The 26,711-nt window shown below is 47.3% G+C and overlaps 5 protein-coding genes across 5 annotated transcripts; 4 read left to right on the forward strand and 1 right to left on the reverse strand.

Annotated features, from left to right (window-relative positions):
• Nucleotides 1–67: 67 nt before the first annotated feature.
• Nucleotides 68–1,842, forward strand: FOXG_07098 (uncharacterized protein; the record flags this gene model as incomplete). The annotated part of the gene is made up of 5 exons (XM_018385729.1): nucleotides 68–92; nucleotides 164–329; nucleotides 379–420; nucleotides 471–1,620; nucleotides 1,669–1,842. The coding sequence occupies 5 exons, from the start codon at nucleotides 68–70 to the stop codon at nucleotides 1,840–1,842; spliced, it is 1,557 nt and encodes a 518-aa protein (XP_018244399.1).
• A 7,532-nt stretch (nucleotides 1,843–9,374) lies between these two features.
• FOXG_07099 (uncharacterized protein) lies at nucleotides 9,375–10,366 on the forward strand (the record flags this gene model as incomplete). The annotated part of the gene is made up of 2 exons (XM_018385730.1): nucleotides 9,375–10,193; nucleotides 10,271–10,366. The coding sequence occupies 2 exons, from the start codon at nucleotides 9,375–9,377 to the stop codon at nucleotides 10,364–10,366; spliced, it is 915 nt and encodes a 304-aa protein (XP_018244400.1).
• A 2,728-nt stretch (nucleotides 10,367–13,094) lies between these two features.
• On the forward strand, nucleotides 13,095–14,263 carry FOXG_07100 (uncharacterized protein). The gene is made up of 2 exons (XM_018385731.1): nucleotides 13,095–13,707; nucleotides 13,768–14,263. The coding sequence occupies exons 1-2, from the start codon at nucleotides 13,241–13,243 to the stop codon at nucleotides 14,000–14,002; spliced, it is 702 nt and encodes a 233-aa protein (XP_018244401.1). The 5' UTR covers nucleotides 13,095–13,240; the 3' UTR covers nucleotides 14,003–14,263.
• A 6,899-nt stretch (nucleotides 14,264–21,162) lies between these two features.
• FOXG_07101 (phosphatidylserine decarboxylase) lies at nucleotides 21,163–22,574 on the reverse strand (the record flags this gene model as incomplete). The annotated part of the gene is made up of 5 exons (XM_018385732.1): nucleotides 21,163–21,562; nucleotides 21,618–22,176; nucleotides 22,227–22,362; nucleotides 22,415–22,450; nucleotides 22,512–22,574. 5 exons carry the CDS (start codon nucleotides 22,572–22,574, stop codon nucleotides 21,298–21,300), a joined length of 1,059 nt encoding a protein of 352 aa, XP_018244402.1. The 3' UTR covers nucleotides 21,163–21,297.
• Nucleotides 22,575–26,166: 3,592 nt separating this feature from the next.
• On the forward strand, nucleotides 26,167–26,597 carry FOXG_19644 (uncharacterized protein; the record flags this gene model as incomplete). The annotated part of the gene is made up of 2 exons (XM_018399907.1): nucleotides 26,167–26,340; nucleotides 26,406–26,597. 2 exons carry the CDS (start codon nucleotides 26,167–26,169, stop codon nucleotides 26,595–26,597), a joined length of 366 nt encoding a protein of 121 aa, XP_018244403.1.
• Nucleotides 26,598–26,711: the final 114 nt, after the last annotated feature.

A 26,711-nucleotide genomic window follows, 5' to 3' on the forward strand; every position in this document is an offset into this window, starting at 1 on the left:
CTCACTGCAATAAGCTTTCTCCTTCTTATACCACTAAGCCTAGCAATCGTGCTACCACGCAACGACAATGTCGATGGCCTGGACTGGAAGCCGTGCGACCTGCCCTTCCCCAAGTCGCGCCAAGAGCAGATCAAAGAAGCCATCGACTGCGCGACAATCAAAGTTCCCCTCGACTACACGAATCCAAAGTCCGGCGGAGAGATTGATCTCCAGCTGATCAAGGTTAATGCAACCAGGCAGCCTGCTAGGGCTAGTGTTATCTTTAACCCCGGTGGTCCTGGGTCTTCTGGTATTGAAGAGGTCGCAGTTCTTGGTCCTATGTATCGAGAGTAAGTTGCTTAAGCACTTTATTGTGCTACATAATTCTAATGTCTGTAGTATTCTAGGTGGCAGCTTCAACGTTATTGGCTTTGATGCACGGTAGGTTCTAGTCGTCTTCAGCAAGCAACAGTAAGCTCATAAAGATCCAGAGGCACAGGACGTACGATCCCCTTCTCCTGCGCAGTCAGAAACAAGACCGCCGACTCAGACTCGGGCAGCCTGTCCCGGCGCAACCCCTATTCACAATTACCTAACCCTCAGGTTGATGCCTACAATATTCTCAAACATCAGACTTGGCACGGTGCCAAAGAGTACTTTAAGGGTTGCTATGAGAACCATAAAGACACCGGCCGCTTTTATGGAACCACCTTTGTTGCTAAAGATCTGCTCGCCATCGTCGATGCCTTAAAAGAGGATGGTCTCCTACGATTCTGGGGCCGCTCGTATAGCACCATTCTCGGACAGACCTTTGCAGCCATGTTCCCTGAACGCATTGGTCATTTGCTCCTGGATTCTGTCGTCGAGCCTGATGGATACTACCGCGGTAATTGGGCTAGTGCTACACGCGATACGGAATCTGCACTGTTCCACTTTTTCGAGCAGTGTATTGACGCTGATGTAGAAGTTTGCCCGCTGGCTAACTTCACCGGCACTAAAACCACGGCCGAGAGCCTGATGAGCCAACTTTCCGATGTTCTTCAGAAGCTTAAGGATGATCCTATCATGGTGCCAAAAGAGCTCCAGGCCCCGCGGGTCTTCTGGTTTAGCCCTGGAAAGTGGGATCTATCACTCTTCATTAAAAGTGTGATCCAAGCCAATTTGTATAGCCCCGCCAAGTTCTTACGTCTCAGCTCGATACTTGGCCCGGTACTTGTTGGGAACTTTAGCAGCCTGATTGGACCTGAAGCTATCGAAATCCAAGCTCAAGCCGCCAAAGAGGCACCAGAGAAGCAGAAAGAGGATGGATTACCATGGAACCTAGGTGTCGACGCTTTCCACGCAATCGCATGTTCCGATTCCAAGTATAGAGCAGAGAAACCCGAAGATATGTACTCACTGCTTCAGGCTCAGGTGGCACAGGGCTCTTTCGCGGATTCTATCAGCGGCAAGTTCTGGCCTTGTGCGCAGTGGCCTTTCACCGCGGCCGAAACATACGGTGGCAGCTTTGACCAAATTAATACTAAGAACCCCATTCTTCTTGTGAATGGCAAATGGGATCCTGTCACGCCTCTGAGTGGTGCTTGGGACGTATCTTCGCGCTTCGGTGAAAGCAGACTTCTGGTCCACGAGGGTGCCGGCGTAAGTTGAAACTCCCTCCCTTCCTGCTCTCAAACTAACACCATATAGCATGGGTTCCAGAATGGAGTATCCAAGTGCACGAACGAAGTTGTGCAGAGGTATTTTGAAAAGGATGAGCTTCCGAAGCTCGGCATGGTTTGCAAAGCCGATAGGAATGCTTTTGAACAGGCCGTTGGCGATGCCAATGCAAAGGTCTTTCGGGCAATGCATGGTGGAGAATGAGATTCCTATAAAAGGTTTGAAGCAGTCGGAAATATAACTATATTTTAATATATTAGGACGTTCAGTATCTTCGCTTGATGTGGTTATAGTAAGTTGGCTGGCTAGGCGGTAAAATAATGATATCCTAGCAGGTTACGATATCGACGATTTATGTGGAGTTGTTGAACAGGCAATAGGTGTTACGTGCAAGCTGGGGTACTTTAAGATTACATCCAAAAAGGTAAAACCTTGAAGGGGCAGAATAAAAACAGAACACGACATGAATGTACCAATCTGGATCAATGGACTGAATACACGCAATGTCTGACAGGAGTCTCACCTCTAGTAAAATTGTAACAAGACAATAGGGCATATGATGCCAGGATATATACCTAATATTGGAATTTGTTTTACTTAGGAAGATGCTAGAAGAGAATATGAAACGCTATTACTTAAAGAGCAGCAAGCCCTGCCTCATTTGCGCATAGATACTATAGAGATTATTTCTTTAGATCCATTATTATAGTCTATTCTCCATCGGTCCTCTTATCCTTCATACTTGCCGGCACGTCAGGTCCCTTAATAAATCCTCGAGTAAGAATACTTAAAGAGCGCAGAGGTCAATCAGCAGTACTTCCAGAGCTTGAACAGATTCATGATCGTTGGCTGAGTAAAGCACATTTACAGCTCAATGACCTTGAGAAGGATGTCGAAGATTAGATGATTCTGTGAGTTCCTTTTCAATTAGGTCGTAACGTATATGATAAGCGAGTGCACCAACCAAGCGAGTGCACCAAAAATCTCCCAATCTCTCCTCTTCACATCTAATTAACTACTCCTCAACCATTAAATATGCCACAATCAAATAATGAAGCTAACATGCTTCTCGCTCTTCGAGCCCTTCAAAATGACCCGAAACTGGGTCTCCGACCCGCCGCAAGGTTGTACCAGGTGGATTATTATGCCCTTCGTCGCCGACAGAAAGGCATCCAGTCTCGACGCGATACCATTCCTAACTCACGCAGATTATCTGATCTAGAAGAGCAGATCATTGTTCAGTTCATTCTTGACCTGGATTCACGAGGATTTCCCCCCGCGACTGCGTGGTGTTGAAGAAATGGCCAACCGACTGCTCGCCGACCGCGACGCGTCACCTGTTGGCAAGCGCTGGGCTTCCAACTTCGTCAGGCGACAACTAGACCTCAAGGCGCGTTCTTTTCGTAAATACGATTATCAGAGGGCCAAATGCGAAGATCCAACTATTATCCGCGATTGGTTTAGGCTCGTGGAGAATACAATCGCGAAATATGGTATCAGCCTCGCTGATATCTATAACTTTGACGAGACCGGCTTTATGATGGGCGTTATTGCAAGCGGAATGGTTATCACAGGCGTAGAAAAACGTGGAAAGGTGAATTCAGTGCAGCCTGGAAACCGAGAGTGGGTTACAGTGATTCAGGCGATCAATGCGGAAGGCTGGGCCATCGCGCCGTTTATCGTCGTTGCGGGCCAATATCACCTCGCCAGCTGGTACCAAGAAAGCAATCTCCCCGGGGATTGGGCTATTGCGACAACTCAAAATGGCTGGACCGATAATGAGACTGGTCTTGAGTGGCTCAAGCACTTTGATCAATGCACAAAAACCCGATCAACTGGTCGCTATCGTCTTCTAATCCTCGATGGACACGAAAGTCACCACTCGGTTGACTTTGAAAAATATTGCGAAGAGAACCACATCATTACGCTATGTATGCCGCCTCATTCATCTCATCTACTTCAACCTCTTGATGTCGGGTGCTTTGGGCCGCTCAAAAAGGCATATGGTCGAGAAATAGAGCATCTGATTAGGTGCTCTCTAACCCATGTTCCAAAGACGGACTTCTTTCCGGCATTTTATGCCGCCCACCAAGCCGCTATAACTGAAAGTAATATCAGGGGGGGGGCTTAGAGGGTCCGGGCTTGTTCCTTTAGACCCGGAAAGTGTTATATCGAAGCTTGATGTGCAGCTACGAACTCCAACGCCAATCAAGGAGGAGGCTAGCCTTCCCGACCTTTGGGTGCCCAAGACGGCAAAGACTGTCCTCGAGGCCACTTCTCAGTCTGAATACCTTGAAAGACGAATCAGAAGGCACCAGTACAGCTCTCCAGCATCTATTGTTAACGCGCTCAAGTCATTTTCTAAGGGAACGAAGGCGATAATGCATCAGATAGCATTATTAAAGTGTGAGAATCAGATCCTTCGACAGGCAAATGAGACTCTTAGCAAAAGGCGCAGAGCAAAAAAAAAAAGCCGCCTACGTAATGGAGGAAAGATGACTGTAGGTGAGGGTATGGATGTAATTGATCAGAAAGACGTTGATACGCAGATGGTGGCCGAATTATCGAGAAGTGGTGGTAGGGGAAGGACAGAGCTGGCGAGAGAAAGGCGCTGTAGAACCTGTGGAAAGACTGGACATAATACAAGAACAAGTCAGATAGCTGTACGAATATCTGAAGAAGAGTATAGCGATTAGTTTCAATTACTTAGATGCTTTGCTGTGATTTTAAGCTCTATTCTGTCTTGATAGTGGGAATTTCTGGTGCACTCGCTTGGTTGTTGGAAAATCCGGGGATCCCCCTTCCCTTCAGGATTCAGACTAACAGTCTGAAAGTCCTAGATTTAAAGTTTAAAGTCCTAGATGAAATCATTTAGAGATATAAACCTGAGAAGAACTCTCATCTCACTAATGAACAATCAAGTTATACAAAAATATATATTTTCACCTAGCACTACTGCGCAATATAAACAACAGGTTATGAGCCCGGGTTAGCAAACACCGGGTTTCTCTTCTGAATCAAAGAACCAAACTTCAACTCAAGATGACGTCACGACGAGCCCCACGTTCCACCATGCGAACCCGCAACACAATCAGAGTATCGCCTGCATCCGAATCGTCGCGACCTGGTGCTTCAGGTCAAGACCACACACCATCCTCAATGTATGACAGTACCACGGTCATCTCTGAAAAGAATACTCTTTTCCTTCCGCAAGAGCTCAAGCTAGGCGGACCCTCCAATTGGGAGCAATATTGCCCAGCTCAGAAGGCCATTCTTCGAATCAATGGTCTCGAAGATGCTGTCTTTGGTGATTACCCTCCCGAGGAACAGCAGACTATGGATCAAAAGATCAGGGCGGCAAAAGCTGCCGTCTCCATCCGAGGTAACTGCACTGGAGAAGCACTTAGTCAACTAGTCGGGATTGAGAATCCCCAGGAGATGTTCAACCTTCTCCAGGCCTATTGTATTGGCACGGGCCCAGTTCTTCTGCAGACAACACTTTACCAGTTCATCCGGATCAAAACAAGCTCTTACGAGACAATTCCACAATTTAATGTCGACTTTGAACGACTCGTCAAACTTCTCCTCGAGCAGAAAGAACCAATCTCAGATACCCTCAAAAAGGTTGTTTATCTGACTGCCTGCGAGAACGAGTACCCCGACTGGACTGCCAGACAGCGCGCTCTCCTACGCTCGGAGCATCCGCCAACACTACGATCAATGCAGCAAGATCTCATTGATGAAAACAGGTCATCAGATGATGATGATAGTCATGGCACTGCCTCAACGTACTGGGCTCACAGTAAAAAGACCGGAAGGAAGGGCCCGACCGCAAGAAAGCAAGAGGCAAGCGGCCGGAGGAGAGGCTCTTCAAAGAACCTACGAGCCACGAACAAATCCAGCCAGGAAACCAATCATCGGGTCGGCAAGCATAAGGACCATACCTGCACGAACTGCAAGAAGAGAGGACATCACGAAAATGATTGTTGGTTTGCCCATAAGGATAAGCGACCTGACTGGGCAGTCCGCCTCGCCAAGGAACTCATGGAGCATGATCTTCAACGGGACAACACCAAGAATCTCCATATCAAGGAATCAAATCATATGACAGTCGAGCGATCTTTTCTGATCCTTGAAGACAGCGTCTCAGACGAGCTACCTATGGACAATACAGAGACGTGTAAGGTCTCCCTTGATAACATCTCTTCAACCGCAGAATGGCTGTTCGACACAGGTTCGTCAGTCCACATCTGCAACGACCAAAGCCTATTCACAGAACTGCAGCCTGCAACCCGAACGGTCCTCGTTACGGGCGGTGGGAAGGTGTACCCATTCGGTAGGGGGACAGTCAAAATTTGCTTCATAAACAAATGGGGTGAGCAGGTCACAATTAACCTCAAAGACACGCTGTTCATCCCTGAGTTTCCGGTAAATGTCATGTCAGGACTCAGGCTATACAAGAACGGCGGCTGGATAGACGGGAACGACATGTATGACCCAACAGGAGATGTCTTTGGTCTCCTCCGCATAGGAAGGGACGGTCTGTACGTGAACACTGAGGTCGGAAAGACTACTGTTTCAAACCAGGCCGCCTCAGAACTCCAGCCAGAACCATGCAATCACCACACTGCTTCATCAAATCAATGCCTGAATGTCGACCTTTGGCACCGAAGACTCGGCCATGTTAACGCATATCAGGTGTCACAGACTGCCAAAATGACCAAAGGAATGTACTGTGACGGCCACCACGACCATCAGCCTTTCAATTACTGCCTCGCCTGCGACATCGCAAAGGCCCTACGATGGACTCCGCGAAATAAACGGAAACGAGCCTCCAGGGCCGGGTTCATTCATGTTGACACCTTCAAAGTCAATCCACCGAGCATTAGAGGCGAACGATGGGGAATGATTGCCACAGATGACAGGCATCGAATGAGATGGGCCTACACATTCACGAGGAAGGGGATGGCTTCGGAACTCCTAGGCCAGCTCATCTCCAAGATACGAACTCAGTATGGCATCCGAGTGTACGCAATCCAGATGGATGGCGGCTCTGAGCTCTATGGTGCGTCTCTCAAGAACCTCGAGTACACTCACGGCGTCAAGATCATCAAGACGATACCATATACTCCTGAATTTAACGGAGTTGCTGAGCGCTCTAACCGCATCATCTTTGACAAAGTCAGAGCAACCATGGAGTCGGAAAGAATCCCGATAGAGCTCTGGCCATTGGTCCTGGAAGATATGGTGCGCAAGACAAACGTGACAGCCACCAGGGCAATTGATGGCCTCACTCCCATGGAAAGCTTTCTCAACGAGGCCTTTCCCGGACAAGACAACAAGCCGGATCTGTCCGGAGAACGAATCTGCGGCTCACAAGTCACGATACACATACCGCAGGAACGAAGATTGAGATCACACAAGTTTGGCCCAAGAGGAGAGGCTGGAATCTACCTATGCATGGAAGGTTCACAGATCTACACCTGCTGGGTGCCCTCTCGCAGGAAGGGACATCAGATCGTCCGCTCTGCAAATGTACAATTCTACGAAAAGGTTGGGGAGACAGAACTCCTGACCGAAACTGAGCATGATGTTGAGCCGGAAATCCGCAAGAACGGAGCTCCCATCTCAAGCCGGCCACAGTCCGTCACGGAGCAGACAAAGACTCCAAGCCCACAAAGGTCTGAAGTGAACAATCTTCAGCATGCTGAGGTGCATAATCCTCAGTATGGACAGACGACAACATCCATGACATCAGCTAAGCTGCCCGATCTCCGAAAAGAGGTGATCACTGAGCCCAAAACAATGACTGAAGCGCTTCAAGGTCCGCAAAGGGAGCATTGGCTCAGAGCAATACACAGTGAGCTGCGCAGCCTCCTCAAGAAAGGAGCTTGGCGCATGCTGGACCGCACCCAAGCTCACAATAGGCCACTTACAGTCAAGTGGGTATTCAAGGTCAAGAAAAACGAGGACGGCAACCTCGACAAGTTCAAGGCACGGCTGGTGGTCAGAGGCTTTGAACAACAGTTCGGCTTTGACTACAACCAGACTTTTGCCTCTGTTGCCAAAGCGGCGACTTGGAGAATCCTCCTCACCGTTGCTGCCTGTCTTGACTGGGAAATTGAGCAGATGGACGTGTCGACGGCGTTCCTGGAAGGGGATCTCGATGAACAAGTCTTTATCGAAATGCCGGAAGGACTTGTCGAGTATTTCGATCAACACCCAGAAGACCGTCCGGCAGGATTCTCAACTGAGAAGATCTGCAAATTGATCAAATCCCTCTACGGACTCAAACAGGCGCCTCGGCAATGGCAAAAGAAGCTGAAGAAGACCTTAGAATCCCTTGACTTCAGACAAGCAACGTCTGACACGGCCGTATATCACAATCCCACAACGGGAGTGATTATCATCACATATGTGGATGACTTCCTCATCATGGGCAGCAACAAGGAAGCAATCCAAGGGTACAAAGCCCGCCTGGGAGAGATCTTTACGATGACTGATCTCGGTCCCGCCAGCCATTTTCTTGGAGTAAGAATAACCCGAGACAGGAACTCAAGGCTGATCTACCTTTCCCAGGATGCATATTTTACCAGAATACTGAAGAAATTCGGCTTGGAAGATTGCCGACCGGTCAAGACCCCGATGGAGCGAAATTCACTCTCGACACTGCAACCAAGAGACAATGGCGACTCGGCTTCTCCAGAAGAACGAGAAGACTATAGCTCGAAAACCGGCTCGCTGATGTATGGAATGACCCAAACCAGACCCGATTTAGCTTTCCTACTCTCGGTACTCTCAAGATACATGTCGAATCCATCACCAGCACATTCACGATTGATCAAAAGAGGTCTTCGCTATCTACAGCAGACAAGGGACCACGGCCTGGTGCTTGGGGGCGTCAAGAAAGATCCTGAATCCGCTTGGAGCATCACAGCTTGGGCCGACTCGGATTGGAAAGGCGACACTGTTACGGGAAGATCGACGTTTGGATGGCTTGTTCAACTTGAAGGATCTACAGTCTCATGGAGGGCCAAACGGCACGAAACAGTGGCACTATCGACTACCGAGGCTGAATATACAGCACTCTCCCAGTGTGCCAGAGAATTGGCCTGGACTAGGAACCTCTTCTCTGAACTGTTCCTTCCGCTACATATGCCTATCCCACTGAACGGCGATAATCAGGGTTCCCTAAAGCTATGCAGAAACCCTGAGCTTCACCAACGGACAAAGCACATTCCGTTAACCGAGCACCATATCCGAGAAGAAGTTGAAGCCGGGAATATTGATGTACAATACGTCAGCACACATGAGCAGGTAGCAGACGGACTCACTAAACCATTGAACGCCGTCAGCCATGGCCACTTTCTAGAAGCAATTCGAGTCAGTGCATGTCCGATCGAGGAAGCAGGTCGTATTATTTGGAGTACTGAAGTCCACGATGACTCTGTGCCCTGAAGACAAGGTGGATGGGGGCGTGTTGGAAAATCCGGGGATCCCCCTTCCCTTCAGGATTCAGACTAACAGTCTGAAAGTCCTAGATTTAAAGTTTAAAGTCCTAGATGAAATCATTTAGAGATATAAACCTGAGAAGAACTCTCATCTCACTAATGAACAATCAAGTTATACAAAAATATATATTTTCACCTAGCACTACTGCGCAATATAAACAACATGATCAAGGCACTATTGAGATCGTTTTTCGTCGACTCATCGGTGCCGATAGCTGTAATGCTATGTCAAGCGTGACCGCTGCTGATTCAAGCTCAATGCTCGAATATAGGAATAGTATCACTGAGGCCAAGACTACTGCTGAGCTCAAGGTTAATGGAAAGACCTACCGCGATACTTTCACCGGCAAGGCTATAATCGACTGGTTACTCAACTATACCACCATTATGGAAGAGCGCGAAGCCGTTGCGGTTGCAACTCTTTTCATGGACTACAACCTAATAGTTTGTGTGACCAAGGACAGGGCATATACTTTCCAGAATCCAGCAGCTGGGAACAATATCTTCCATTTGAGCAAGCATGCTTTCTATCAGTTAACGCAACGAGCGAAGGGCCTCACCAATGGCTCAAGTTCACCCCGACAGTTTCCAGAGAGGGAGCACTTTACTAGCTACCAGAGGAACGGTATCTTCAAGGATTCCAACACGCAACGACTTGACAAAATCCTGACAGATCCGTCAGTGCGACTTCTCTTTCGCGAGAAATCACGAGAAACATATTGCGAGGAGAACCTGACATTCTACCAAGACGTGGATGAGTTCATACGGAATAGTAAGGCGGCCACGCGCGCTGCCCGTAGGGAACTCAATATGACGACAAAGGCCGGCATCAATGATAGCATAGCTCAGGCGTATAGAATCTATCATGCTTTCCTTGCTTCTGGCTCGCCTTGCGAGCTTAATATTGACCACCAGCTGCGAAACAGTCTTACTACGCGGATGAGTAAGGCTGTAAGTCAGGACGCTACCATAATCGACACTCTTGAAGAAGTGATATTTTTATTCGAGGAAGCTCAAGATGCGGTATTTAAATTAATGGCTACTGTAAGTTTAATTTAATACCCACCTCGTTATCCAAAAACCCCAACTCGAGATCTTCGACCTGATGCTAACATAAACAGGACTTGGTGCCAAAATTTCTGAGTAACCCTATGTACCAGCAGCAATTGAGAAGCTATAATTTTGGCGTCGTTGGAAAGGGTCCCGAGCGGGAATAGGGTTAATTGCCTTTGTGTCCCTTGTACGCTTATAAAGATGATTCATTACGAGTCTCCCAGAGCAATATAGTCTGACCTTATAGGTCGAAATTATAAGTTTACATTCGAAATAAAATGCAACATAGGTCACTGGGTCGTGATGTCTATCTGTATACTTAATCTATTTCTTACTGTAAACAGACCAAAGTCGGATATTGCTAAGTTTGGATGTGGATACCAAGAGTCTCGAATCTTATAAGAGTGTTATAGATACTACGGCATGTCTATGGCCTTGAAGCTCCTACAAATGAATAAATATCAGGGAGCCAAATTATGACAGTTCTATCGTTGGAATTAGATGCAAGAATTTTGCAGTTGTGAATAAAAGTCAAATACGTCACCCAGTTGCTATTGACCTTCTAAGACCTCAAGCATGTGATATTTCACAAACCATTTTAATTACAATACTTTTAGGTAAAAGCCAGGGCTGCATAGTATACTTAAAATTAAGAAAGGTCAGCCGCATAACATCCTGCAGGAGCTATGCCAGGTTTCTGTTTCCGTCTCTCTCAGTTCTAGTCGGCATGATATCGGATAAGTGTATATCCTCAATCCCCTAGGCTCTTGGGTAGTGCTGCTTGATCTATGTAGGGCTCTCTCTCTATAGACGGGTCCTGATAGAGTTCAGCGACATGTCGAGGATGATGCTTGGTGACAATGGCATTGGCGCAAGTTAACCCCTGTGGCTTGTGGATTCTCTAACAAGATGAACTCCTTGGGCGAGTTATAGGCGCCCGCTTTGGGAAGGGGGAGTAGTTTGCCATAGCTTCTTGTGCAGTGTTTGGGGAGCTTCGACCAGGAGGTCGAGAATCCTGTTCCTTTCGGCCAACCCTGTTTAATATTTTATGGGGTCGAGTTTGTGTGGGGATTTCAGGAAGTGGTTTTTGTGGAGGTGGTGTTAACGGGGGTTCCAGTAAGTGAGGCTTGGCAGGGAACAGAAAGGCATGGTGTAGCTTGTTTGAGAGATGAGAGTTGTTACTTTCGTTGGTTTCTTTGGGTTCAGGCATAGGGTTAACCTAGATCTTATCGGAGGGTTGGTGGTACTGGTAGGCCTCCTCATGGGATGTCTCTGGTTTGGCTTGGTCGTCAACAGTCCCAGGTGAGGATCTGTTAAATCTAATTGATCTCACGGCCTTATGTCCGAAACATTGGCAGGGGCACTTCTGCGAGTCAACCTGCATATGTGGGCTTGTAGTGCTGCCTTGATAAAGGTGCTTGCGAACCCACTTGAGGTGGAATGGCCCGTTTAGCTGTTTGGTGATGCGGGCCATTACAGGAAAATGAAGAATGCTCAAATCCAGTCGAGTGGCAGGCAGAAAGAGGACTAAACCAGGGCTCCTAAGGCACAACTAATCTGGTGGGACATTTACACACGCACGGGTGTTATATGCGTTTCTTCTATATATCGAAACAAATCCCTTTTCAAGAGTGAGCCATGGATAGGGGTATTCACACTTGGAGGGACAGATACACAACCAACTCGGTAGACGTAGTTACAGCCTTTTTCTTCTTCAGGGGTTAGGTCTGGGGCCTGGAATTCTGCATGCTGACCTCGATGTCGAAGCCATCTACCCAGAATCCCTTGTATTGTCCTAGTTTGCACTTTTCAGTTGTGAAGTTCAAACGGCATACATACCAGTCGCCAAGCCTTGTTGAAGCAGGAGCCGGTTAAGAGTAAGCAGTTAGTTATAGGGCCAAAGCGCTGTGGCGCCATGCTTTGTTGGGGTAGTAAAAGTAAGGCTGGGGTATTACCTGTACGCTACGCTCAGGCTCAGGACGACATAGCGCGTTACATTTTCGTATTCTGTTGTTAACCTTTTAAAGCCAGCATTGGCACTTGGATTCAGGCCACGGTCAAGTAGTTGGGCTTCGGTTTCAGCAGAGCTCCATAAAGGTAATCCCTATCATTGGCCAAACAGACTACCTCCACTTCGCTGGCGGACTGCTTACTGGGCCGAGGCTGCAATAATATTGAGTGGCCTGTTACGGAGTAGCTCGGTTTAGCCAGGATGTTGGAGCCATGGAGTTGTCTCGCTCTGTTCACCGGCCGCATTATAGTTAGTCTGAGTGCTCTCGAACGGCCGTTTCATGATAATATTAAGCAACTCGACTTTAGGATGCATATTTGCAGATAACTAGAGATAATGATAATAATGAATCTTTCCAAGTCTATAGATTCCATATTTCTTAATATGTACACCGGATAAGGCCTGGATACACATTGTACACGCGTCGACGTGTTCCGATCGTTCAATCAGTTGAAACTTGGAATTTATCCACGAAGAAAGTAAAGGCGTCAACCAATCAAAAGGCCTGAACCCCTCTTTTGACTTAAAATTCGACCAGGGACACTTGCACTGACCAACGCTTGGGCCTCCTTCGGACATTCGACAGTCGGTTTTATTCGGTAATACGTCCTGCAAACCGTACGGATACAGCTAGCTACCTTAGCGTGACAGGGACAATGGGTATTCGGCTGGCAAAGTGTGAGGTAAAGCGTGTCATCGCGCATTTAAGAAATCATACGACAACCAATGATTGTCCATTCTGTTCCCTTACTGCCATCCTCGATTCTATTCGCCGAACGTTTTTGAGTTACTAGCCTGCGCTTGTCAGTCTGTCACAAATGCCACGGGACGCCCGATGACAGGAGTGTCCCTTTACAAATTCTGACATGTGAACATAACCGCGCCGACAACCGCTTTGTCGCTCCGAGACGCCTTCGCATCTTGTCAGGCACAAGCCGTAATTCCACGGCACGGGCTATCTCAGCGTCCTTTTTCTGTTCCTTGTTACCTTGCGCTGTTTTCTTAGCCGCGGCCAAACGTGATTAGAATGGTGCTCCTCTGCCATCACAAGGACATGTTGGCTCGAGGCGGAAACGATGCCCAGAGTACGAACCAGTTCGCGGCCACTTCAGGCGTCCCCGGTGACGCTCACCCTGCTCCCGTCGCTCCACAGAAAATAATCCCTTCGCAGCAAATGTCGTGGGTAAATTGGGATCCAATTGGCTCTGCTCGCGGCATGAGTATGATTAGTATAGCCTCTGATGAGAGCGAACAAGCCAGGCTCAATACTCGAGGCATGGGCAAGAGAAACCCCTCTCCCACCAATGGCCGACGAAAAGCGGATGAGTCCACGGTCCAGGCTCCCACTAATAAAAAATCCAAGACCAATGCCGCTGCTACCAACAGTGACATGGATTTATCGGATGAAGGGTCCACGATGAGACTGGAGGAGAGCGTGTCCATGTCAAAGATGACAAATGAAGAGAAGCGAAAGAACTTTCTCGAGCGCAATCGGTATGTCTTACAATCCCTGATTGTTCTGTATTGCGGCAGTTTACTGACTCCTCAAACCAGCGTCGCTGCCCACAAGTGTCGTCTCAGGAGGAAGCAATGGTTTACCCAGCTACAGACCAAGGTTGAGTTGTTCACTACGGAGAACAATACCTTGATGGCGCAAATCGCCCATCTCAGAGAAGAGACAGTCAACCTGAAGACGCTCCTTCTTGTCCACAAGGACTGTCCAGTTGCTTATCGGCAGGAACTATGTAGTGCTTCTATGTCGCAGATTATTAAGCCCTATAATTTATGACTGAACTCTTGTAATATAGTTAGATATATGCTGAATTAGGTTGTAGCTAGTTAGGATGGTGGCGGTATTTCTTATAGTGTAAGACATACGGGAGGGTGCGTATCGACTGGACTGCCTTCCATGTGGAAGGGTGTGAAGCTGTGCCCCCGGATTCAATCGGCTGGAATATCAGCCGGCCTCCTTGACCCAGCCAATTTTGGCACTCAAAGCTCTTGTTATTACACGCAGCAGATGTCTCCTTATCAGCTGGAATTAATTGGGAATTCTTTACTTTATTTGGGACAGATTTGTATCGTGACGTAATTTCAAGTCACAGGGCATATAGACAACTGGAGTTTGCAGCAATTTGAAAAGCTTACCCTAGCTTGATACGCCCTAGTCTCTAGAATCCCCTACCCCTACTCCCTCTGGACTTACTACGCTGAATGATAGTGCAAGTATAAACTTTCATTATATTATATGACGTATATAAATTGAATGCTATGGATGTAATATATATAAACACTTGGGCTTATGCCTTGTTACCCTTGGATAGACCAAGAACAGTTGTCACGACTCTCAAAATGATCACGTATCTAGTGATAAGATTACAAAATTTAATATTATTTGAAATCCCCCACTCCAGAATTATATAGACTATGGAACACTGCCGAGAAGAATGCGCAAGAAGCATCCGCGAAGCCACTGTTGAAGGTTTCAGTAATCCTCGAGAGCCTATTCGTCATGCCGTCAATGACGGGCTTCAGGATGGAATCCGGGAGGGTAAAGGAATTATGCGAGATACTATCAGAAACAGTATCCAGGCCGAAATTCGTTTAGCCCAAGAAAAAATTGTCGACACCGTAAACACTCGCAATAATAATAGCATCGATAGTACTGATACTACTGGGCTAGCCTTGAGGTGGTGGGATGAATTTCTCCGACATATAATTACAATATCCGTTTTCGGAGGATCAATCACCCTTACAGTTATTGTCCAAGCGATTCAGGATCCTGCCGAGCTGAATAAGGACTCAAGATTTCATCACGATACCTTCCGCATATTTCTCACTGTAGCCTGGCTTCTCTTTGTTAGCGCACTGGCTCTTGCACTCGTCAGCAGTCTTCTACTGCCATTTGATCATGAGGCAGTTAATAGAGCCTTTGGGGGGGGGGCTTGCCCTCCATTATGGGTGTCTTGTTTCATATACTATCTTTTCTACTCTGTGCTGTTTTGCTGGGAGCTTTCATTATGCTCTCACTCTGTGTAGTTGCCTATGTGGAGGTGGTGGGATGGATAGGGTTTGGTGTTACTTCAGGAACTGCAATTATTGCCTTGTTCTGCTGGTTGCGGCGAATGCTAGGTATATGCCGTGGAAGGAAGGCTTGAGTAAGAGCAACAAGTAAGATAGCTTACTTCATAGGAAAACCCCATGAGGGAAGGTTGTTACTATTATGGCCGGCTTCTGAGTGGGAACCGTTATACTGTATAGTGTAAAAGTAGCCTTGTCGTTTAATAGAACTATTCCCCTGTAAAGTAGAGCTGAAAAAGGAGGTCTACTAGATTTCCCCAGATAATCTTCTAGTAAGCTATGCTGTGCTGAAAACTGCTGCAAAACGGTACATCCAATGACAAAGCTTTCTGCCAGACAAAAGCAACATAAACAGAACTTCACCCAGCTTATAAATAAGGTAAAGAACCGGATAGCTTAATGGAGTGGGTTTCAGGGGCTAGAGAGCGAAGGACTGCGAAGATGCTTTGGAGTATAACCTGTTGAAAAAATTGGGAATCCCCCTTATCTTCAGGATTCAGACTATTAGTCTGAAAGTCCTAGATTTAAAGTTCAAAGTCCTAGATGAAACTATCTAAAGATATAAACCCGAGAAGAGCTCTCATCCCAATAATGAACAACCAAGTTTCATAAAATATAATTTTCACCCAGCACTACTGCGCAATATAAACAACATAACCCACAAAATACGATATTCTTCTCGGATACCGAGGGATCGTTGCTCTAAGTCCATTGGGCCATACATAGTTACATCAGCGCTTCCTGGCCAGGTACGCTCAATATATAATGCTCTTGCCCGATGTTGGTTTGCACGAAATACTCTGCACACCATTGCAGAGCAGAGGACCCAATGTCAAGTGCTGTAGATCTGGATTCTGAAGCAGAAACCTGCAAGCGTCATCTATAATCTCCTCGTTAAAGCTATACATTTCGCCATAAAGAATGTCCCCGCGACGAGGTTGAGACCTAGGGAACGTCAATACAGTTTTGCCACCTGTATCCCGAAGCATTGACTCATTTTATACGCTTTAGCCAGACTTTAGAATATTCCCGTCATAGATCTAGCTTGGGCGATGCTAGATGTAACAAAGTCGCAAGAATGTCTAGCTTCGTGTGACGAAAAGCTGTGCTTTCGCACGTGAGATCAGCCAATTCCCAGTAACCCTCTAGCCAGACAATGTGTTCTTCTCAGTCATTCCAACTCGACGAGCCTTGGCGTAGGCCCTGATGAAATTAACCTTGTCCATCGGAGCGGAATCAGTCAACGAGGCGAACTTTTCCAACTCTCGTCGATATGCAGCCTTTGAGGCCTTGAACACTCCATTGTCCAGTGGTTGGAGTCCATGAGAGCAGTGTGCTGGCAGATAGCAGCAATAAACGTTGTTCAAAAAGCACATGGCCATCCATTCGTCCTTCCATCACTCAGCACTGATCTTAAGGTGGGGAAAATGGAGAACATACTGTTGCATGGCTTCCATGGCCATCTAAAATGACCAGTCTCGCGTCTGACTCGTCAGCAGGTGTAGACTGGGGCAGATAAACTCTTTCAAGCCATTCGATGCCAATGTGGTCATCAGTCCAACAGTTGGGCGATGTTATATAATACCAGTCTGCTATCTGCTTAAACTCCTCAAGAAACCATTGTTTCTGTAGTTCTTTCCCCTTGAATATTATGCCAGGAGTCAAAGCGCGGCCGTCAGCAGTGACAGCTTCAATGAATGAAGTCTAATTTCGGGTTTGTGGTCCTTTGAGAAAGGTCTTGCGCTTCGGGTCCGCGCTTCCAACAACCAAGCTATCTAGTCCTGAATGAAGTGGATTAGTCGGTCAAAACTCAAGCACTGTCAAGGAATAGTGGTAAGCGCTTACCGAAACCAGTCATAATACCGCCTTCATCAACGTTGACGGTGTTTTCAGGCTTAATCCAGCCATACTGTCCATCCCGGATATCAAAGTACCAATGAACCGCTCTAGGTGTGAAAGAGTCGAACCTCTTGGCTTCTTGACGTTTACCCATCTTGGTCTTTAGGTCTGCGCGGCGATTAATCAATTTGATCACCCAGTTGCGTCCTAAGTCGGGATGTTCGCCCTGCTGCCTCAACAAGCCCATGACACAAGCGCGGATCTGACTGTGGGACGGAGCATAGCCCAAGGACTTCTGACGGAGAATCCAGAGAGCCATCCTATCCTCTTGGCTCTTGGATAAGCGTCGATGAGGGTGGATCTGCTCTTTCACGGCCCCGCGGCCGTTAAGTCTGTCGATTAGAGTGCTCCGAGGCACGCCCCGTCTATGAGCGGCTTGAGGGGGCGAAAAGCCATTATCAGTAACATCCAATATAGCCTCTGCCATGTCTTCCTCTGTATATTTCCATCGAACTCTTGATCTAGGCATTTCTTTGTGGTTGCCACAGAAAAATGCCAAAAAAACATAGAAAAGAGCGGTGAGGAACTTGATGATTGAATTAACACTATTTCTATAGCACGGTATGCATACATCGCGTACCCCGCACGGCCTTCAAGGGCTACAATCGTTAACTCCAATCATTTCTATAATCAGAAAATGCATTGTCCTCCAAGTAGCTATTTATTTTGGCCAACATTTGTGTAAGTGAAGTTGATGAGTTTTGGTGAAGCTTTTTTTTATTTTGCTTGCCGAAAGAGGGGTTGTGGATGGTAATACTTTTCTTGTTCGCGCTAGGTTTCCTGCCAAATATCGATATGTAACTACATAACAACATGGATAAGGAGAGGCAATAATGTGGCTTGTTGACGAATATGACTTATTATCAACAGGTAACAGAGGTGAATGCTTGCCGAAACCAGTCATAATACCCCCCTCATCAACGTTGACGGTTATTTCAGGCTTGATCCAACCATATTGGCCCTCCCTGATATCAAAGTACCAATGAACCCCTTTGGGGGTAAAAGGGTCGAACCTGTTGGCTTCTTGAGGTCTACCCATCTTGGTCTTTAGGTCGTGTCCAATAGGTAGCATGGTCAGAGTTGCCTAGTCGGGAAAGTCTGTGATGACGTTCCAGTTATACACCGCCCCGTCACTATTGCGACCCAATACCCTAAAGTCTCCGTATAAACCACTGCATATTTCGATAGCGATTTCGAATTATGGGGGAGTATTGATAGTTTTTGGTCGAGTAACAGTCCTAATGTGCTATAAGAGGTGGGGGCTTTAGAGGTGAGCTGAGAGCTGGTGGTTGTAATAGTCGAAAACGCAGCAGAAGAGGTGGTTTCAGTCTCTGTCAGAGCCGCTGAGTGGTTTCGGTCTCACTAAGACGCTTACTAAGAGTTGCGGTTGTCCCAATAGACGTGATAATGCTCTCAGTAGAGGTTGGGACTTTTATGGTACAGTTGAGTAACCCTGTCAATGTCTTGATGGCAAGAGAGGTGGCTTGGGATCCCGAACAAGACGGCTTAGGCTTGCAGGGTCCACCGTGGATAGAGGAAAGGAATAAGGAAAGTAACCAACAAACCAGTTCATAACTCTAGCGAGGCTATTATAGTTATGTATGTATCTCCTTGACAGTCATAAGGCACAAATACATTGCATGCAAGGGATCGACAGAGATGTCATCCAATTATAATTTAGTAAAATTATGGTACTTCCTCCGCAGGCATTTCTTGCCTATGATAAAAGTACCAACATTCAGGCCGCTTACAAATAGCTACATCACAGGAGTCACAACCCAACTGTGTATTACTGCCGACCTTCCTGCGTGCGGCCCTGCGGTTGAGGCTATCGTCAGATGCCGTACTCAACAGAGCCCGTTTTTTCCGGCCCTTTTGAGAGCTACAGGATCAAGGGGCAATTTGAATGCCCTGACATCCTAGGCAACGCCCTTGTTTCTTCGTCAGAATGAACGTCATAGAGGTTTTAGTGGAGAAAGTTTTGAAGTTACCTGAAGTACTGATATTATGACTAATCTAGAGTGGGTCGGCAATGTATTTGTGCCTTATGACTGTCGAGGAGATGTATGTATGTATATTTTCATCCGATGTGCCTTCAGCCCCGAAAATTCCTCTTCTGGGTAACTGAACGTGCGGAGTTAATGACGTCTATTTATTACGAAATGCTATTAGCTGTTAGAGAACTAGTGCATCGCGACTCGAAATTAAGATTCCCGTCAGAAAGCAATTTCTGCACGCGCGACAACAGACAACCTTATCCAGCATGTCATCGGCACAAAAGGCGCATCGTATCGAGCCTGTTACCCGTCAGCAGGAGAATGAGGCGTCGCTGCCAAATAGCAGCTGCTCATCAAGTCTGATCTTCAGGAATGCGGTAGTTAGCCTAGAAGTGTAGCAGCTCGGGGCTGCCTTCGGGTGGCCACGGTCCGATAGAAATCGCAGCAACGCCCTCCATCGGGCCAGGCTCAGGTAATAATAAGAGATAATAAAGGAGAAAGAAAGAGAGAGAAATAGGAGGAGGAGGGGGATACGCAAGCGCGTCCTGCCTCGGTATTGTCTAGTAGCGAGGACAGATCTTCTGAAAGAAGGCACTCGCTTTAGATAGTTCGGCGAACTTGGTGAAGTCTTTTCCTATTGCCAGGTTGACTGCTGCATTCGGTAAAGGGCGAGCCTTTCCGATGACTCGGCGGTACCTTTCTGCAGTAGAAGATATGATCGGGTGCTTTGTGTCGGTTGCACGAGCAGACCAGGTGTGCGTCGCCATGGTCGAATCTCTCGTGATATGCGGCGAAATCTCCGTGGAGGGATCTTACTGCCAGAAGATGGTGCAAGGCTGCGCGCGGGAGCGATAGCTCCAGAGGGCAGCCTGTAGTCGCCTTGAGATTGAGTCTCTTATACTGCTCAGGGGCAGAGGTAGACTACCACGTCTCGAATGCTTCTTTCGGTTTCTGTCTTGCGATCCGTCGCAAGTATGCTAGTGTTGGCTGAACTCCCTTAGGCTCGGGGGCTGATGATCCTGCTTTGGCCAGTTTATCGGCCTGTTCGTTGCCAGGGATTTCAGTGTGTCCTGGCACCCAGCGTACCTGTGTGGCTCTATGCGATGCCGCTAGTGCCTGAAACTCGAGAAAGACGTCCTGGGAGGAATCTGACGGTGTGCCTCGCAGGCATGTGGCGGCCGCGAGGTTGTGTAGGCAGACTATGATGTCTTGTGTTGCTGAATCTTCCAGGGTTAAGGCGGCTCTAAGGCCTTCCAGTGCTCCTGCAGCTTCGGCATCAAAGACCTCGGCCGGGCTAAGGCGACCTGATCCGTCGAGGACGGGGAAGTTGCCCTGGTGAATAGTGAAACCGTAGCTGGCAGCACCCTAAGAGGACAGAGAGCCATCTGAGTATACGACTAGGGTGAGCGGGTCGAGTGACTGCACGCAACGGAGGAAAGCGTCGGCTGTTTCCTTCTTCGATGCTGTCTACAGCGGTGGCATTTGTTCTTGGTTGAAGCATTGCTGGATGAGCTTCGGTCGTGCACACGGCGCAAGGAGCTCATCTGTACATCGAAGACGTGTTCGGAAGCTGCTTTCCGTCTGTGCTTAATATCTTCATTTAATAAGGTCGTGGTAAGCAGGTTTGCTGGGCGTGTTCGACTCGTCAGAGGGTGAGCCTCATCAAGCGATTTAAGTCGCGCAGAGAATCGGAGTCGCCGCGCTTCGAGGAGTTGCGCGACTAGCGGTATCCCACTTTCTCGGTGGAGAGCAGCAGTAGGTGTTGTCTTCCAGACGGGAAGTATAGCTCTCATGGACTGGTTCATGGCTTTGTTCATTCGCTGTATGAGATGCTGGTTGCTCGATGGCGGGTTTCTGGTAGGCTGGCTTCATCGTGGGTAGCTTTGCCGGATGAGGGACTTGGCTAGGCGTTTACTTGCGGGACGATAGTGGACTCGGATCGATGTCCTCAGGTGGTGTTGGCATTGTGGTTGTTGAGTAACTGAATGGGTTTACCCTGAATAAATTTCTTTTCTCCTTAATATACTATTTGTTCGCTCCGATCGGGCCCTCAATCCCATGCATGCAACTTATATCAATTGGTGGACATCCTGAAGATAAGATTGATTTAAGCATTTGGATCTGCAACTTCAGCATACGTAGGTGCGGGAGACATCTCGCCTCGCCGGGTTGAACGGGTTGCACGACCCAAGCTCATACCAACCTCGACCGAGACTTGAATACGCCGCTTGCTTAACTGCAACAGATCGTTGTCAAATTTAATCCTCTCCATCTGGAATGCGACAATAATGGAAGAGCCGCCAAACTGAAAATGTCCCAGCTCATCACCCTTATTGACCTGTACGCCACTTTTCTGAAATTGCTCATGTATGCTGCATATGGTCAGAATTCGAACTATACATGCCTCCGGAGCATAATTGCACTTACACGACTGATCCCACATTCGTTGCTCCGATGGCGACAAACAAGACATCGCCAAATTCAGCCGTCTCGATGATGACATACGCCCTTCTATTTCTCGTTAAGATATCTACTTGACTCTGTAAAGCAACAGGATCGACTTGATAGTAGTCGCCGGGAATACTCCGAAATAATTTGATTTTGCCGGTCACAGGTGAGTGGTATCGATGATAGTCTTGTGGTGATAGGCGAAAGCTGGCAACGGCTGCGTTTTCGTACTTTGAACCGAGTTGTGTGTCCATGACGAGATTGGTAATGCTGAAATCATGGCCTTTAATCCAAATCTTCTTTGTTTCTGCAACTGATTCGTACGTGACAACTCTTGAATCGGCCACAACGACCGCGGTTAATGCATCATCAGGCCGGTGGATCGGCCTTGAGCCGGCTTTATGCGCTCGGGCGAAAAAGTCTTCGAATGTGTTATACTCATTAATATCCGAAGGGTCAAAGTCATCCATGTTGATACCATAATAATCAACGAATTTGCTAATTTGCTGCTTGGATGCTGGAGATGCCTCTTTCTTACCTATTCGCGTGTTAATAACTTCCACGTGCAGCACTGACCCCAAGGCATACCCTTTTCTAGGGACTTATTGTGCATATAAAGTCGCATGGCGTGTGTCGTATCGATCCATTCAGTGATATGGTTGAACAGGAAGAGGAGCTTGAGCTTCTTGCCGAGCGGGATTATCTCCCGCTCGAGTTGCCCAGTCTGCGACAGTATGTAAGAAAGTGTACAAGATAGGAGATCACGGACAACTCACTTTACGATTGCAAGACAACCATCCCCAGTGGGCATTCTATTACGGGATTAGCACGCTAACTATAATGCTCTTATTCTATTCAATGAGGTTATCGTACTGGATGTACCCATGAAAGTAAATAGTTGAGGACGTTGTGGAAGAAAGCCGAAACACTCAACATTGTAGCAGAATTATCTGAATTTGTCAAGAAAGTTATTAAGATGCATGGGCCTGGTAATAACAGGGCGCCATGCCGCATTTATAAATAAATCTTGAGATTCCTCATGGCGCACTAGTGACGTCTGACGTCATAAATGTATACTAGTAAGTTAACCGTTGCGTTTATCACAACTATGAATAATTAATACGTATGTGAAGCCCTAGTTTGACGTCATTAACGAAACCTTTTTAGTGGATAATAATTTATATTTAATTGAGTTAAGGAAATGTATGACGTAGCATCGCCGTGCTATGTCCTGTTAATGGTATTATCATATCACAAGCAAGACCGAAATAGAAAACCACGTCATTAGTTGCAGCAGGTAAAAAAGAAAGAAAAAACAAAAAAAGGGTCTTGGAGAATGCTATCAGCATACGGTTATTCGCCTCGTAAGCTAGACTCGCTACTTTGAAGTACAAGAGCAACACCAGTTGGGGGGCCATCTCTCCTGTTTGGACTTGTGGACTGCCACCGTTTACTGCCTGAGGACCCTGGCACAGCCACATTATAAACTACAATTATGTTCTCATCCAGGAGTCCATCATCAATTAGGCGAATAAATCTGTGCATATGCTGCTTGCTTGTTCTTCAGCCTATTATACCCACGACAGTTCGCCGAGGGTGGATTATGGGACCTCAAGTGCTACCAGCACCGCCGATTCGTTGATTATACAGCGTCTGAAAGCAGATAACTTTCCACAGGTAGAGACGAACCCTTTTCAGTAAAGATATAAGGTGTCGGAGATTAGCGAAGACATGTTTAATGGATTTAGGGCCATGTCAAACGGCCGCCATACCGCCTGATTCAATGGCCTCTGCCCAGCCAATTCTAATATTTCCCCTCATTAAACGTCGATCGAGACTACCTAGCAAGATGACACCTCATGGGCTTTAAGCGGATGAGATTGCTCGGAGCCCATTGTCGGAAGAGCGATGGTAGTGGTTGTTGCTAGCACTAGATATCAGAAGAAAAAAACATGCTATCATTGTTGTCTCAGAATCCCCAATTCATCCGGATATACAAGTTTCTGAACGGACGAAGGAGCATTATAAGCTCTTTTCCAGTATTCCACGCCCTCCTTACTAGCAGTTGCCTTATTCTTCCGTACATTCTCATTCATCGGGTTTACATATTCGCTGGATGGAGTCGAGGGGTGAGGCAGCAAACTGTTCATAGGCATCCAAGCACCTGTGGTCTAGTATCATATTCGAGGTTAGCGTGGGAACAACACAATTGCATCTAGGGAGACTGCACCAAACAGAAATCGCACCGGGCACCAAATATCAGGACACTATTACGACACTTGGCAGAGCCCTGTTCCTGGTCAATACTCAAGTCTTTAAGCCAGGAATGGAAGCTTACATAGTAATTCGCACAGGGGCTGGTCATCTTAAGGAAAATGTCATCAATCAAAGAAAGCTTAGTCGTATGTTGACTCTCCAACGGAATGAAGAGGAAAGGTGTAAAAAGGATCAGAAAGAATGAGATCAAGGATCGGCAGGGCCAGGATATGGAATCTTCTTAGCACAGCCTTTAACGCAACACAACCGCAAGGGGTAAAGTACTATCTTTAAATTAATTAACGACCCAATTGCTGGAGCAGAGGTCATTCTGATGACAAAATCCGCCAGCTCGTGCCGTTGTGGGTGCGATTGGTTTGGCTGCGTCAGTTAGGCAATTCTTACGTTCAATTGGCAGGTGGCCATTTACGCTAAATGTGCATACTAGTTCAAGAACCGCCAAATAATTTTGTCTTATAGAGCGGGCTGCAGTGTAATGTTGTGTCTGCACGGTGGTAGGGAACATGTTCTGATCAATCAAGCCAAGATTCTGAACCCATCTCAAACGCCCAGCTATTTTTTGTGGTAGGCGCTAGTCTCAGAAAGTTCGCCATTGTCATGTCATATCGTTGCAGGCCGTATGTGTGACACCTTGTTGACTAAATTGTGTATGTGGAAAGTTACCTGCATCCTGGCTCATGTTTGATTAGCAACGGGTAGGAGCCTCGAGTGGGGCACATGCTAAATCCATGCAAACTGCGCGTCCGGCGGCATTTAAAGCCTATTATGCGAGCCCTTATACCTTCATTTAGGTCTATAACGTCGCGATTCGGTTGCTCTCGGTTTGATGGAGGCACACCTACGATTCTTACCGGAATAGTCCGAGCGTCTATACTTTGTTGTACTATGTCTATGGTTGTTCACGCTGAATTAACCATGGTGCGCGCATATAAAATGAGGCACGGACCGCGACGGTCTTTCTGCAAAACAACCTTCCTGCAGGTGAATTATCCTTGTTGCCAGAAAAACCCTCAAGAGCCATTAGGGATGCGGCTAAGGGGCCCCGGAGTTACAATTTTCAAGAGTTCGAGTTGGTCACAAACGTCACGCCTACGACATTGCACAGATCTCTCTGGACTCTGACAAAGCCATCATGGAGGTTCTCAAAATAAAGGCGCTTCTCGGGCAGGAACTGCCAGGACTAGAGGTCGCTATAAGTATTGCGTAATTTTATTTGTAGGTAGTTAAAGGATAATGCTAACTTCGTCTCTAATACTACGCTATTTTATATCATAAGCTGTTAAATAATAGCTGCTCGTAACAATGCAGCGGTATGATATACGCTCACTGATGTCAGAAAACAAATATCGTTAGCACAAAGGATTACGTCACGCTTCAAGATATCATCGTAGTGCTCGAGCTCTTCTTTAATGCTTACGTGAATGGCTTACTGTGACCAGCCAACGCACCACCTATGCGGTGCCGCTCATAAACTCAATCCGATCCAACAAATCATAAAGCAAATCAAAACAAATGTATCAATCAATGACTCGTTTCGTATCTAGAATATCAAATCCTGTGTTTGAAATATAATTTGATATATTTGTGATGAAGCAATACTGTGGGAGTCGAAGGTATCACTCACAGGTTTAACAACTCCTTACATGTGATCCGCATCGTAGCCACCGGCAGATCGGGCCATCTTAGTCATACGGCCTCAACAATTTGGCACGCAACATATGTGAGCTGCTTTACAGCAGGTGGCCGTGCCTACCAGGAATCTGTCGAATTCTTCACGAGGCTGATTAGTTATCACAACCTTCACTTATAATCTCATTTTCTTGGCCTGCAAGTTCTGAGAAAGTAGCCTTATCGACAGCTTGTTCTTTAAGTGCGCAACAAACGTCCCAACCTGCGCTCTGCGCGACCCGCAAGCAGCGGCGATAACATCCTCCACAACTAACCCGCCCGCTGCTTAGGGCCCGGACGGATGGCTCAAACGCCGTCATCATCACTCAATGCCACCAACACTACCGCACCTACGGAAGTAGCCCACTCTGCTTGTCCCTTATCCCCTCAAGGATAGTAACCAGTCTCCATTGTCGAGTCAGCCAATAGGCTCGCATGTGAACACGTAGAGGAGTATAACGCTAAGCTGATAGCATTCCAGGCCTTCTGAGTCAAGCTCGAAGAAGCTGCTTGAGAATTTATTACTGGACTGGAACGACAGTCCATCTAATAGTTTTCCAATTTCTTCCTAACTCCTGGAGCCATGAGCTCTCCAGTGCCAGATTTGCCTCTAAGCCTATCCACGGCAGCGTGGCTGCCTCGCCTCCTGCTGCTTATGACCACTCAGGTCATCAGCGTCAACAGCAACAACGACGACGACAACAAGATATCGAACCCCCCTCATCTCCAGGGACAACGGTTACTAACGTCCCACTCCGTGAGGACCTTCGTGTCTTCATCCGCCTGGAAACCAGAGCTCCGACCAGAACCTAATACATCCAGACTACCGACCCTCAGATCCGTGACTTCCTGGTAGAGAAGCAGGCGGAGTGGGCAGTAGACTCCAGGGCCACCACGGTGACCAACAAGATGCGGTTTATCTATGCGGTCGCAGACCTTCCCCGTGGCCCAATCGACTTCCATGGCAATGAGCTGAATAGCGAAAGGGTTGTCAACGGTGAAATAGCAATCTAGACGGGGCTCAAGCCTGTCGACGTGCGCCCTTCGTAACACACCTCGGATAACTCTTGACTAAGACCCTATTTGTATCTCCTAAAGCCGACTAAGAAGCACTAATCGCCTCTTTGG

Source organism: Fusarium oxysporum, chromosome 6 (assembly GCF_000149955.1).
Source record: "Fusarium oxysporum f. sp. lycopersici 4287 chromosome 6, whole genome shotgun sequence".
In the NCBI taxonomy this organism is placed as follows: domain Eukaryota; kingdom Fungi; phylum Ascomycota; class Sordariomycetes; order Hypocreales; family Nectriaceae; genus Fusarium; species Fusarium oxysporum.